General features: G+C 47.8%; 1 protein-coding gene across 5 annotated transcripts; it reads right to left on the reverse strand.

The window, feature by feature from the left end:
• Nucleotides 1-1,318: 1,318 nt before the first annotated feature.
• On the reverse strand, nt 1,319-13,997 carry DRC7 (dynein regulatory complex subunit 7). 5 transcript variants are annotated; one of them, XM_040075256.2, is made up of 17 exons: nt 13,784-13,825; nt 12,936-13,074; nt 12,350-12,524; nt 11,129-11,254; nt 10,445-10,639; nt 9,978-10,121; nt 9,437-9,655; nt 8,605-8,727; nt 8,122-8,197; nt 7,513-7,641; nt 6,538-6,666; nt 5,850-6,076; nt 4,754-4,969; nt 3,579-3,689; nt 2,383-2,484; nt 1,544-1,698; nt 1,319-1,445 (listed from the first exon to the last, which is right to left on the reverse strand). In XM_040075256.2, the coding sequence occupies exons 2-16, from the start codon at nt 13,061-13,063 to the stop codon at nt 1,585-1,587; spliced, it is 2,214 nt and encodes a 737-aa protein (XP_039931190.1). In that variant the 5' UTR covers nt 13,064-13,074; nt 13,784-13,825; the 3' UTR covers nt 1,319-1,445; nt 1,544-1,584. The 5 variants fall into 5 exon arrangements, with proteins under 5 accessions (XP_039931190.1, XP_039931189.1, XP_039931191.1 ...); XM_040075255.1 differs by lacking the exon at nt 13,784-13,825 and adding an exon at nt 13,932-13,997 and having other exon boundaries at nt 1,328-1,698; XM_040075257.2 differs by having other exon boundaries at nt 1,328-1,698; nt 8,122-8,194.
• Between the last annotated feature and the right edge of the window lie 267 nt (nt 13,998-14,264).

Consider the following 14,264-nt stretch of genomic DNA (forward strand, 5'->3'; position numbering starts at 1 on the left):
GCCGCGCCGGGCGGTTGCCCGGGCTCCGCGCGCCGCTCGGCCAATAGGAAGCGAGGGCGGGGCGGTTGCAATAGCGACGGCGGCGCGGCCGCCACTCGCGGAGCGGCTTCTTGGCGGAGCCCCGCAGGCGCGGCCAATGAGGAGGCGGCGCTCGGGATGGGGGCCGCCATTTTGCGGGGCCGCCCTGAGGGGCGGGGGCTGCTCCCGCTCTGCGGCCGGTTCGGGTCCTGCGGCCGCTCCGGAGTTTCCGTGAGATTGGCCGGGGTCTTTCCCGGGCTTCGTAGCTCACGGATCGCCGACGGCTGCGGACGGTGTGCCCCGGTGGGAGCGGGACTCCTGCGAGGCTTCGGAGCCTCCTCGCCGCCCGACTGAGATCTGGTCGCGCCGCTTGTGCGTGTTTCTCGCAGTCTTTGAAACCAGTTACTCCATCAACAGAGAAAAATCCAATTAATTTAGCGCTACTCCTTGATAATAACCCAAGAATGCGGGCTGAATTTCAAGGACCATATCCTTCAAGCTCAGGAGCGATGCATGCCGACAGGAGGGAAATCGGGCAAGAATGCCGGGAGGCTTTCGTGAATGGATAAGAAGCTGCTGAGCAGCAGAGGAAAAAAAACAAGACGACTGTAGAAAAGACTTTTTTTTCTTAGAAAGGAAAAAAAAAACTTTCAGGAAGTGGAAACGAGGACAGGTGGCCTTGAAGGACTACAGGGAAGTCCCCTGTCCAGGGGGCTTGGGGCTAGATGATCTTTAAGGGCCATTCCAACCCTTTAATGTTCTGATTTTGTAATGCATTTGCCGGTGGTTTGGCAGCTGCCGTGTCCCTAATGCCTGTGAAAGAATTTCTAAATTAATTTATTCTGATGTCTTCTCTGGTATTGAATTAACACTGATGAGTTCATATCCACAGGGGCAATGTTTTGTCATTACAGGGCTCTGTATCAGGTCAAAGAAACATTACATTTGTCAACTCACCAGTTTAAAACCATTGCTTAAGAAAAAACGACTTAAAAAATCGTTTAAATATTATATTGGAAAAGAATCAGTATTTCCAAATAGTCCTGCTCCTGCTACCAGCAGATATGGAGCAGATTTGGAAAGGAAAAGCCCTGAAAGACTCTGAATGGTTTGTCTCCCCTTCTGAAGCAGACCTTAGGGCTAAGGTCCCATTCAGACTCAAGTCTCAAACATCTTGGAGTTTCATGAGGAGACAATTGATGTAATTGCAGATGGGCCTTAGAACAAAATAGGGAAAAGGTGCAGAATGGTGCAAATTCAATAAACTCTCTGCAAATCTGATGATAATGAAAAATTTATTGCAGGCAGCTCTAGAAAAGTAATGAAGAAACCAGTCATGCCCGAGGTGCCCACCCGGGCAGGGATTCCTGGGCAGCATCTCTTCAGGAGAACAGGGGTTTTTTTTCTATTGTGCCAACTGCTTTTCCCTAGAACAAGAAGGGGGATATCAGAAGGAAACTGCAGTGGGACACGGACTAAAGTATTTTACAGAGTAGCTTCAGTGCCAAGTTCCTGGGGGACTGACTTGTAAACCTCTCCTGCTCAGGCCCAGTCCCTGCAGAGTCTCTACATCGTGGAGCTGGTTGCAGTGTGATGGGTGAGGGATTCAACCTCCCCTCCGATGTGCTCATTCTTGCTCTCCAAGGAACTCTGAGAGCTCTTCTGCTCCTCTTTCAGCACCTGTGAGGGAACGAGCAACCACAAGTCAGGGAGATAGAGAGCAAAGTGGCACACAAAAGCACAGCTCAGAATTCACTGAGTTGAGATGAAGGAAACCACAAATTAAAGCTGATTTATTTTTGAAGGAGGCAAAAAGTTTGAGATGAGGTCTTAGGACAAGAAGAAAACAAGGGGAATCAAAATACGGAGCAGGAAGAGCCAGCAAACCCAAATGTGTTGCCTCACTAGAGTTAAGATGCCCTGCAGAACCAAATCATCTGTGACTGAGATAAGGATTAAATTCCACCTTGGAGCTATTTTGTTCTTTATCTCACATGCTAATTACAAATAAAAATACATATATCTATATATATACAGGCATATTTGTGGCTCTTTTCAAATACTGCCTCCATAATCCCTATTATCAACTAATCATTCTTTATTAACTAAACAAAATAACACAGTAATCTTTCTTGGTGGTGCAAGTTTTTCCAGAAAGTCAGAAGGTGACCACAGCATGACCATGTTATATTTCCCTGGGAAGGCAATTGAAACTGTGCTGACTTACACCATACTGTGATTTGTCCCAATATAGTTTAATGATATTAAAAGCTCTTCACAGATAATTCCTGATAGACAAAAAGCTGAGTCTGGGTTTCTTCGAAATGCATGTATTGAATGTTGACATTCATGAAGTTTACCTACCGTGGCTCTGTGCTCTTGTCGTCTTTTTGCAGTGCTGAACATCGAAACTGACAATTTAACATTGGCTTCTTCATCCGCACGGACCATCAGAATATTTAACATCTTCCAAGAAATCAGAGAAAAAGACCCCTCAGCTTTCCCACAAAATGACTGTACCTTTACAAGCTTGACCTGCTAACAGAGCAGATGCTGCATACAAGAACTGTAGAATAAGGTTAAATACAGATCTCTGCAAATATGTCCATGTCCTGCTGATAGAGCAAGCTGATAGAAGTCTTAATTTTAAATTGCAGCGGTGTATGAAATTCTTGAATGCAATTACTGATATTAACTGATAAGAAAGCTTTTCTGGAGTCAGAGTTTTGGCACTACTTTAGAACTGTACTGATAGCTTTGGCTTATTCTTTGTCTTACATAGGATATGCAGCACAAGCAGTGGGAATATTTTGTCTGTTGATAGATCGAGACTGAGAAATTTGGCAAGGTAGTTCATGAGGTCACAGTGAACTAGCTCCAAATTTCTGAGGAAAAATATGATTTTTGCAAAGTTCTTAATTGTTACTAATATTCTGGGCTAATATAATTGAGCATTCCCTCTGCACCTCCTTCAGGGGTTTCTCTTCCTCAAAAGAGAAAAAAAAAAATAAAAGAAACCCAATAGCTGTGCCTCCATCTGCCAGAATGATTATATTTATCATGAAGTAATTACAAAGAACATGGATCTGTTACACCAGTCAGTGTGATTAGCAGCACAGCCAAAGTGTTTTATGAAGTATTTCCCTACAGCTGCTCATACAACAGGTCACTTCAATATTTCGGATAGCGTTTCCTGGCAATACCTAGCACCTAGATATAGCATTACATACAATATCCTTTCTTTTTGGCCTCATTCCTGGGCAAATGGCAGGTAGGCTTCCAGATGCCCCAATTCATATATTGTCATTTGCTCTCTGAAACATTTCCTCACAGGGAAAGAAGACTAAGAGCAGGAGCAGGAAAGTGTGTGACTCTCCATAAATATATTACAGCTACATCTTCACTGAACAATGCCTGAGTAGCAAGCATAATAATTCAGCATGGAGACAAGCTTTGTCTTATTTTTATCACAGTTTATGCTGAGGAGGTTTTGCCAACCAGTCAGCTCAAGCTATTTCTACACCTGATCAGCTGTGACACTGTGGACACCTCCCTGTTACCTCTGCTTCAGAGTTCCGGACTTGCTCCTTCAGCTTCTTCTGTTCTGCTTTCAGCTTCCCCAGTAAGTTGTTCAGATGGAACAGGTTCTTGTGTTTCTCTGAGGACCACGGCTGGAAGTAGATAAGTCAGTGAAAACCAGCAGCACTCTCTAGGTGTACAGGATCAGGTACTCTGCTGGCACAATCCTGCTGCAGCCAATAAAGCAACACTGATTTCCATCACTGAAACATCAAACTCATGGTCAGCATGGGTTTATCAGACTTCATTTCGATTTGGAATCCATCAGTAATGTGAGCCAGATGGCACATCTTGCACTTTGCTGATGCTGCTGTTTTATAGTTGGAATGAAATGAGATGATAGGAATGTATAGAAATAGAGATGAAAAAAAATGGATTCCAGTAATGGTGTTCTGTGTATTCTCCCCAGTGGGAAACAGAAATTTTAAAGCACCCAAAACATGGGGAAAAAAAATCCCTATTTATAATCTCTGTTTGGTATTCTTAAGTGTAATTGTGTATCATCACTGCAGAATTTACTGGCAGGCTTCTGCCTCTGGTTACAGACTCGCACTGATGCTGTTAGTGGGCTGACCCCTCACCCCTGATGAGATCATTTGGCTTAATGGCAGCACTCCACTTCTTTTGGAATATCTTTTATTTAAGGCTATCTATCTATCTATCTATCTATCTATCTACCTACCTACCTACCTACCTACCTACCTCAGCATTTTGCTCTGCAGCTGCAGGGTAAACACTGGGAGATTTAAGGAATGATAGGACCCAAGAAGTTCATGACAGAAACAGAACCAGAACCCAAGTGTCTGCCTTTGCTGCTTTGTTCTCCCGCTTCTTGAACAGGGAACAACGGAGGAAGTTTCAGCTTCCCTGCCATGAATCTGCAGAACTGAGCCCAACAGCTGATCAACCTGCATTTTGCAGGATCCCAGGGGATATGGAGTCTGCCTGATGACCAAATCTGAGGGATAGCTAGAGCAGGCCTGTCATATCACATTAAGTTCTGCACTCCCACTCACTCCCAGCATGGCAGTGCATCTCCTGGGCTATTGGTGTTGTCAGCCTGGAGGTGTGCAGGTGGAGTAGAGGGGCAGCATGGAATGTCGTGCTTCTAGTTCTTTCACTGACATTTCACCTTTGTGTCTTGTGATCTTCATACCTGGTATTTGACAGTGTTCTCTTTGGTCAGCAAGATTTCATCTTCTCTCTTCTTCCTCCCTCTTAGTCTGCGGAAAACCACCTGCGAGGCAATGATGTCATAAAGCTCGAGGTGGTATGTCAGCCGGATGATATCATCTCTGACCATAAAGATACGTTCCTCGATATCTTCATCCACAGGCTTTTCAGGATTTCTGTGGAAATACTCCTTGATTTGCTAATAGAGATGAAAAAAATCCATACAGAAGCAACTTAGACAACACAAAACTGGCAAATTTAGAGATTTGGATAAAACTCCAAAGTAAAAATTGTGCTTTTCCGCCTGGACTTGCATCTCTTGGCCAATGCTCCTACCGTTCTTGCCTATGTCTTAAAAAAACCCAATCACAAAGCAGCTTAGAGCAATACAGAAGTTTCCTATATGTGGAGCAGAGTATGCTTTCCAAGCTCCAAGTTAGTTTGGGATGCATCCCTGCCTGAGGGAACTGCAGGAAGTAAGGTATTTTAAAGAAAAGCAAAGTTTCCCACATTTCCCGACACAGGGGAAGAAAAGGTAGCATGTTTGGTGCTGGTCCAAAGACAGGCCACTGCATGGCTCTGTCTTGGCAGGTGAAGTGTCTGAGCCATACATACTGCCAGATGTCCAAGTTCCTCCTCCTTCTGTTCTGCAAACCAGACCTGACAAGAGGAAGAGGTAGCTTACCTGCCTGCAACAAATCAGGGTGATAGGACAATTCATCAGGAACTTAAAATTATATTAGTTTCGGCTCAGCACACAAAATCATTTTCCCAGTTTTGAATCTTGTGAAAATTTTGTTCCAAAAATCATAGTCACTATTTTTTCTTCCCTCTGACACACAATTTCCAAGCCTTAGTTTCCTAGTTTAATTCTAGCTGCTCAATGCAGTTCCTGACAACTGGTCACACTGTAGCTCTCTGTCAGGCAAGCAACTGTGAGACACAGCAGCTGAAAAACGCTTGCGTGTCTCATCTGGAGTTTTGCCTCAGCCATGCCCACTGAAAATGAACTGAGGCCCCAGTTTTGCATTTTAAATACCACAGTGACACATATTTTTCTGTTCCTGCCTTGGCCATACCACTATAGGCCGGGAGTTAGCATCAGCTGTGATGCCAGCCTTTTCCACTTTCTTCTCTCTTTCGTCAAACTCTATGTGCCGCTTGTGCAGGAAGTCCTCCCGCCCCACGAAGTACTCTGTCATCTCAGCAGCATTTTCAAAACGTTTCCAGAGGTCATCAAATCGTGCTGTGTGGTAAAACTCCACTGTGTGCCCAGTCTCCGGTTCCAATGACGTGTAGGAGTGAGCTGAGGACAAATCACACACGTTTTCAGAGTTAGCAAGTGTAATACACTGAACACAAGCATGTCCAGGGGAGGTTTCATTTTCTTCAACTCTAGCAATGGCTCTGATGCAGGACTTATGACCATCTGCACAACACTGAGAGAAGAAACATAATCCTAAAGAGAAAGTTTCTTCTTCTATCAATTCTACTGATAAAAGTAGAAATACATCACCCTGACACACATGATAACTATGCATTTTTTTAATACATAGAAAACTACATAGCTAAGGGAGCACTGCCTGGGACTGCAAGCCACCAACCCAATTCTCTACTCTTCACTGGCCACCATTTTATTTATCTAGGCAATTTATCCCACAGCTATCCTGTCCCCCCGGTCTTTTAGCTTTGTGCTTTTGCCACTGCTAGAAGGGAGTCATGTGAAATCCCATCAGCTGCAGTGGCTGCCCAGATAAGCTGGAATACCTTTAAGAAGGAGGGGGTGTCCTGGCTTGAAATGGTCTGTGATCAGCTGTGTTTGTTTATTCACTTCTCTCATATACAACTGGTCTTTTCGGTGTTTGAACCATTCCTTCACCTCCAGTTCTTCAGTACCTGGCAAGATACAAAGTCATTTTGCAACCTTAGGTCACCCTGTTGCAGGTGGCAAAACTCTGATGAGCTCTCAGTGTCTGTGCCAGCACCCTGTGCTCCTGATACAGCCTCAGTGGAACCGCCTCTGTGCACAGGGGAATTTTGTATGTGAATCCTAATCTACATTTGAGTAGATGAATTATATCCTAAGAGGGTCTCCTCTCTGATGGGATTCCTCTCCATCAACCAGAACTACAGTAATGAGCTCAGGAGTGGAACATGGCGCAGCAAAGGGTGGTGGATAGGCCAGAACAGAACAGAATAAAAATTCCATCCCAAAAACTTAATGATGTTGTCAGGAGATTGGAGCATCACACTATCCAAGAAGGCTAAGGGCAGGACACTCTATGTCCAGTTAGGAATCTGCATGGTTTCTTGGACCAGCTGTTAAAAATATTTCAAGTACAGAGGTATCCTCAGGCTGCAGCTGCCTCTTTCTATGGCCCCTTTTGACACCAATGAGGAAATGAGGATAGTGACACTATTGGATCAAATCAAACCAGCCTTCCATTTCTGTGAAGACTGAAAATGCAAGCAGCTGACTTGTGACACTGAACAGTTTCACTGGTGAATAAACAGATCCAAGCTTTTGTGAAAACCCCTAGCAATGCTGGAAAGTTCAGGAGTTTGACAGACTAAGTGTAATGAAGAGTTTGAGGACATGGTAAATAATTCCCCCACAAAGGTGAAAGGAAAATGAGAAAGCACAAGAGACACTCTGGCAGAAAGGGGACCACCTCCCCCTTTCCATCAGCATGCCCAAGCTGTTAGCTCAGTGTGTGGAGTGTGTTCATTCACCCCTCTTACGCTCTGAGTCTGCGTAGACAGTGAGGCGTTCCACCAGCCCATCTCCATTCGCATACGCCGCCCATTTCTCCAGTTTTGCTTTATTGTACAGGATCACCTTCTTCCCCCCGGGAAAGGGATTCTCATATTCTGCAGCAGGCAACAGAAATGTCAGACAGCTTGACTCCTCTGTACTCAGCCCCCCCCAAAAAATAGTTTAAGAGGGAAAAAAACATGGTCTAAGGGACATTATGCATTTATTTATTACGGTCTGCTGGCAATAAAGCTGTTCAATCCCTGCCTGTTATAATGGTATAATAACTTTTTTCTCTCCCCCAACAGGTATTTGATAATGCAGGGGCAGTTCCTTGTGCATAGCAGTAACAGAAATACCATCCCAGGCAAAAAATCCCAGGTAGCAGGAAAACACAGTGTGGGTGTGTGTCTGGGGGGGATGAGACAGTGCAGCACTGAGGGCAGCCTCTTGAACCAAAAGCTGTTGTGGCCTTCATCGGGTGCTTCACTGTTACTGTTTGACCATCCTGAAGGGAGAACCCAAATGTCCCAAATGTCCCAAATCCACTGAAAGGTCAGCTAGGGGCAAGGAAAAGGCAAAGGAAGAATACCTACCTCTCCAAGATACCCTAATTTGGGCTACCCATGATAGTGGCATCTCAAAGCTCATGTCTATTTCCTCATTTTCCTGCTGAAACAGAAGCAGAAATTTGTGGTTTTGGCAGCATCTCTTACTGTGCCACGAGGCATTTTGGTCCTGGCAAACCGCAGTGATCAGAGCTCAGCTCGTGCGAGGCTGTGCTCTGAAATGAAAATCTCATTCTGGATTTTATTTTTCAAAATTATTTCACCCCAAAGGCCAATGCACTGGAGGCTTTCAGAGATCCCTAGCCAGTTATGGCACCTGAAGCACCACTTGGAGTCCTGCTTCAGAAAGCACCGGAAGTCTTGTAAGATTGAGAAGGAATCTAAACCTGGCCAGAGTAGAAGGGATCTGACCTGGAGAGGGCAGCAGGCAGGCAGACATTCACGGGCCTATGGACACACTTGTTCCATGCAGGGTCCCCACAGCTCAAGAGCATTGCTTGGGTCACTCACCACGTCATCTGTGTCTTTCTTGGGTGACTCTGTGGGCGACTCTGTGGGCAGGTGAGAGCGCTTGTTGCTCTCTGAAAACATAATTTCCCAGCAGAAGGAATCACTCAAGTCAAAGCTGAGATCCTAAGGCATACAGGAAAAACTCTTTTAACTACAGGGCATTGTCAAGGGCCTGACAGTAAACTTGATCACTGCATCAATATGTCTGTGGTGCTCTGGACCTGCCTGGGTGTCAGAGACTTTAAGGACTCTAGAGATCTGGACCTAGGTGAGGTGAGCTCCTCAAACCCTTGGCTGGCTGGTGGGACCCCAATGACTGCCCCTGTGCCTAGGGGTTGCAGAACCCCTTCCTCATGGTGCTTCTTCCTCAGATGAGAGGAGGTGGCTGGAAATGCTTCTGCCTCCTTCCTTGGGGCAAGTATGGCCCCAAGCCCAAGCTCATCTGACTCAGCCCCTCACCTCCCAGAGTTTGTGTCCACTGGGGAGTAGCTGAAGTGTGGGAAGAGCCTAATCAAGACCTTATCTGCCTTGAGCTATGCCTGACAGACCCAAAATATCCTCAGCCTGAAAAGCTGTTGTTCGAAAGGAGTGCCTAGTCAGCCTTAAAAGCTGAAATTCTTGCACTGTAGGGATTTAATAGATGTGATCTGTATTTGCTAGCTCAGAGTCTGGGATGCCCTGGAGTAGTTCCATAGTCTATGTAATCAGAGCAACATAACCAAAACCAACACAAGGAATGATTAAGTGGAAACTGAACCACTACCGGTCTTGGACTTCCCCAGGACTCAGCCCAGCTGTCCCTCACGTGCCCAGGGTGCTAAGGGCTCCCTACCCTGCAGCCTTTCTGGCAGTCCTGCATGTTCACCCAGTAGTTCCTGTGGTTCCAGATGCTCTCAATCCCCAGGAAGCACTCATCCGTGGTGCTGTGGGGATTTCCTGTGAACGGGTTGATGAAGAAGGTCTCAGGAACGCCCCTCTTCCCAGACAGAACCAGAACCCAGGCGTGCACCCGTAAGCCATGCAGAGCGTCTCGCTTGGGCTTTTCCACTTCCTGCAGAGCAGAGGAAAGAGCAATAATTATTGCCTTTTTATTGACACTTTATTCCAACCCAAGGGCAATCTTATCTTTTGCTCTGCCCGCTTCTAAAGAACTCCAGGCTCTTAATGCTCTTTAAGAGTAAGGTAGTATATACCCAGCACATGTTCCTGTGCCAGCACACACTGTGCTCCTGGAGGCCAAGTGCTCGTGGCCATGATCAAGGTCATGTCATACTTCACAGAGGAGGGTGTGAGCTCCTCTCTTTGGCCAGCCATTACCTGCATCTCAGCTCTTCTTCCTGCAGCTCACAGGAAGGTGGACCTTGCTAACTCACCATGACAACTTCCTCTTCTCTTTCCTCCTCTTGTGCAGGTTTAGTTTCTTTCTCCTTCCTGACCTTCTGCTGAAGCTCAAACTTGCTCTGTGGCTCTAAAGGGTACTTAATTCTGTACTTGTTGGGAACCTCCTCTTTTGGTACCTGCAAAAGCAGCATCTACTGTGAAACCCAGCAGAGATCAAGAGAAGGAAGTAAATGTATGGCTTACAGGCATCTGGCAGTTCCCAACTTGGCGGTTTGCAATACTGCATCTGCTGAGCAGAAATTCAGTGACGCCAAAAAAAGGCTTTGTAAGGAACTGTAGAAAATCACTAAAAGATTCCTTTGGTGAGATCCCTGGTATGGACTGAAACCCAGTGTGGACCTGAAGCTGTTCCCCATAGCTCAACTCTGGAGCTCACTGGACATGAACAGGCTGAGCATGTGTGCTGGGCTCCTCCCTGCCCACTCACTGCAGGTCTCACCTCCGGGGGCTTCCTGAGCAGTGGGCACAGCTCCTGAGTCTGGTCCAGGGAGCACATCTCGAGGGTGGCATATCCATGTACACAGTAGGCATTGTAGCCAGCCCCGATCAGCAGGGAGCACAGCAGCACAGTGAAGTCAAAACAATTCCCTCGCCGGTATTTCAGGATGGTGGTTGGGGAATAGAGTGAACTGGGCTGGAAAGAGAGAGATGCATGTTCACAGTGCTTGTCTTGTGGAGCTGAAACATGCACCAGGCAGAGAGCAGGGGAGAGAGGCATTGCCCATATCCCTGGGTTCTGCACCCTTAGGGTCGCTGAGGTCAGGTATCATCCCCCAGGGTTTATGTGCTCCTCTGTTCCAAGGTGTCTTGTTTTGGGGAGGGGAAGCTTGTCAGCCATTCCCTCCCACAGTGCTCCAGCTGCTCATCTGGGCTGGCTGAAAGCAAGGTCTGGTCCTGAAGAAATGGTGCTTAATTACTTAAAAGGTACCACACTGAACATGCACTGGGACTGTGGGTCCAACAGAAAGCACAGGGAAAATCAGGGCATTGCCTAAATTTTGAGGGGATGGTAGAAGTGTCAAAGACCTTTGTGTCCCAACCTGGGACTTCCCCACTGTGTCCTGCTGAAAGGCCCTTCTGTCACCTCTGTTATATCTCTGGGGGGCTGCAGCCCCTTTCTTACCGGTGTGATTGAGCACTTGAGTGGTTCCATGATGAGGTAATCACAGACAAAGCTGGCACAGCCTGACCAGTAGTACATGTCTGGGTAAGGCAGCAGGGTTGGCCTCACCGTCGTGCTCACAAACTTCTGTAGGGCAACAAGAAGAGTTTGGTTAGCCAACAGGCCCTTGGAAAAGCCAAAGCCATCCTCAGACCACCCCTGGATGTTGCAGATCAAATTCAGGATCTTTCTACAGCATATCAACAGCATCAATATCCCTTTCTCTCCAGTTCCAAAATGGAAATTTCATGGGGTTGGGAGGCTGTCTGCTTGCCTGTGCTGAAACTTCAAGCTCATCTCAGACACATTCCAGATGTGAGCCAGTTCTCCTTTTCATTTTCAAGCAAGTCAAATAGCTACTGCCTTTTCTGGTTTTTACATGTTCAGGTTTGGTGGTTTGGTTTTGTTTTGTGGTTTTTTTGGTGGGGTTTTTTTGTTTTTTTTTTTTTGGTGTTTGGTTGTTTGGGGGTTTTTTGTGGGTTGTTGTTGTTGTTGTTGTTGTTTTTTGGGTTGGGTTGTTTGTTGTTTGTTGTTGTTGGGTTTTTTGTTGTTGTTGGGGTTTTTTTGTTTGTTGGTTTGGTTTTTTGTTGTTGTTGTTGGTTTGGTTTGGGTTGTTTGTTTGTTTTGTGTTTTGTTTTGTTTTGTTTGCCTTGCATGTTAATGATACAACAAATTTTGGGGAAAGCTGGTACAAAGCAGCAATTCCAGGTGCCTGGAGGGAACATCACGTCCAGAGCTAGACAACAATTGTACAGCTTGGGCCCAGAGCAAACAAAACCAGACCACAAACTTCCACATTTACTCCTTCCCTGTAACTTCTGTGAAGTTCAGATTAAGACCTAACTCTGGATCCATACTCCCTATCTGTGGCTGAGCCTGAGCCTTATCTATTTCAAGTGTTTCTTTTCCTTCCCTTTATGTTTCTGTGGTCTCTCCCCTTTCCTTAGCATCACGCTGCAGCCCGCATGGCAACACCAGCACTTAAATGGCTCATGGATTTGGACAGCCAGGGTGTTCGCGGGGTTCCGTGTGCCTGCTCAGGGGCTGTGGGTTCAGCCAGCAGGTTCCCATTCCCTTTAGCCAGGAGGGAGGGCAGGAGGGGCTGCTGTTCTTTCACAGCATTTGGCACTGTGGAAGCCGAGTGCTCCCTGTGCTGTGGCCCAGCCCCACAGCACCCCATACCTGCACACCACACTCGTTGACCGGGTGGATGAAGAGCGGCTTGCGGTCAGGGTTCAGGTGAGTGTACTGCTGGAAGAAATGGTCAGCGAGCTGCAGCAGTTCCTTTTCCCGCCGGGAATTTGTCTTGTACGAAGATGGTAAGTGGGATGTGTCAATGGAGCTCCAGTCAAAATCACTTACGTGGCAGGGGGAGGCAGAGAGACACAAGCAATAAGCCAGGAGCAATACAGGCAGGATGACCTGATATCAAAACATGGCAGGATTCCCTGTTTCACAGGTAAAAAATGGGGGCCACGTCCAAGGATATGATTTTGACATAGCCAAACATCTCTGGAGCAATGGCAAACTAACATATACTCAGAGACTCAGGGGATCTTTATTACAGTGGTGAATGGATGTACAGCCAAATGGGTTACTTTGTGTTACTTGCACATGCACACTCTTGGACAGACTCGTTAGGCACAGGAAACTCATTCGCTCCCAACACTGTGCAAGGGGACTGCATGTGCCATCCACACATGTACAATCACCCTGTGGGACCTAAAGGGAACATCTCTGCTCATCCCAGCCATGGGCAGAGACTTACGGTTCATCACTTGCAACAGAGGCTTTCTTCTCTTCATCTGTCTCCAGGTCGAGGGAATCACTGATATTCAAAGAGATCACATCTTCTCGTGTCTGCTCCACTTCGTCCATCTCCTCCAGGACCTCCATTCTGCCTGGCACTACAGAATGCACACAGCAGGGTGAGTTCAGGGGTGGGACCCAGCTACACAGGAACAGAGAAACACACTGTGGCCGCAGCGGTTTGGTACATGAGTGCGGCTGAAGCAGCCAGAACCGTGAGAGTAAAGGGAGAGCACTGAGTTTGGGCTGGGTTTGGTAAATAAGTGGCTCCATGTTCCCGGACACCCTAAGCGAGACGGAGCAGGCAGAGCCTGCCTTGGGGCAGAGCATGCCCCCCACATTCACACCGCGTGCCCCGCGTCCTCCCTCCTGCCTGGGCTGCTGCAGGGGGGGCAGCAGCTCCATCGATGCGCAGGCACCGGCCGTGCCCCAGCCCGCGGCCGCCCAGGGGCCTTGGAGGGAGCGGGACGCCGAGCGGAGCCGGCAGCCCCCAAGGGCAGCGCCTGTGGCATATCACCGCCGTCCCCGCGGTCGGGCCGACCCCGAGCGGGGCACACAGGGGGCACAGGGAGGCTCGGACCTTGCCCGGGGGGCCCCGCGCCGCTGCCGGCCCTGCCCCGCCCGGCCTCCCCCTCACGGCGGCTCCAAGGGCAGCGCGGCCGTGGCGGGCCCGGCGCGGCTCCGCTGCGCTCACCGTGGCAACGCCGCGGGGGACACCGGCCCCAGAGCAGCGGGGACAGCCCCGCGTCCCCACAGGCCTCCCGACACAGCCCCCGGCCCCGGAGCCTCCTCGGCACCCCCGCGCACCCCCTGCGCTGCCCAGGAACCGGCACCGCCGCCCGCACCGCGCCCCGGGGCCGCTGGGACAACGGGGAGCAAGGCAGGGGACCGCGGGCAGGCGCTGCCCGCCGCAACGGCCGAGCCGCCACCCTCCGACACCTGCTCCGAAACTCACGAGTTCGGCTCCCTCAAAATAAAGCCACCTCCAGTCATCCTTTGGTGCGCAGGCACTTTCCCAAAAGTTGGCACCAAGGGATGGCAAGACACCTTGTTCTTTTTTTCTTTCTTTTAATTTCTTTTTCTTCTCCTTTGCCATTTCTCTCTTTTCTTTTCTTTTCTTTTCTTTTCTTTTCTTTTCTTTTCTTTTTCTTTTCTTTTTCTTTTCTTTTCTTTTCTTTTCTTTTCTTTTCTTTTCTTTTCTTTTCTTTTCTTTTCTTTTCTTTTCTTTTGGTTTCTTTTCTTTTCTTTTCTTTTCTTTTCTTCTCTTCTCTTCTCTTCTCTTCTCTTC

Source organism: Hirundo rustica, chromosome 11 (assembly GCF_015227805.2).
Source record: "Hirundo rustica isolate bHirRus1 chromosome 11, bHirRus1.pri.v3, whole genome shotgun sequence".
Lineage (NCBI taxonomy): Eukaryota > Metazoa > Chordata > Aves > Passeriformes > Hirundinidae > Hirundo > Hirundo rustica.

Excerpts from the sequence above, each read along its gene's own strand:
- DRC7 (XM_040075256.2), bottom strand. The coding sequence starts at position 13,063 with ATGGAGGTCCTGGAGGAGATGGACGAAGTGGAGCAGACACGAGAAGAT. Across the intron at positions 9,656-9,977 it reads GAGAAGAGGAAGTTGTCATG|GAAGTGGAAAAGCCCAAGCG; the intron begins GTGAGTTAGCAA and ends TCTGCTCTGCAG. Across the intron at positions 1,699-2,382 it reads GACAAGAGCACAGAGCCACG|GTGCTGAAAGAGGAGCAGAA; the intron begins GTAGGTAAACTT and ends GTTCCCTCACAG.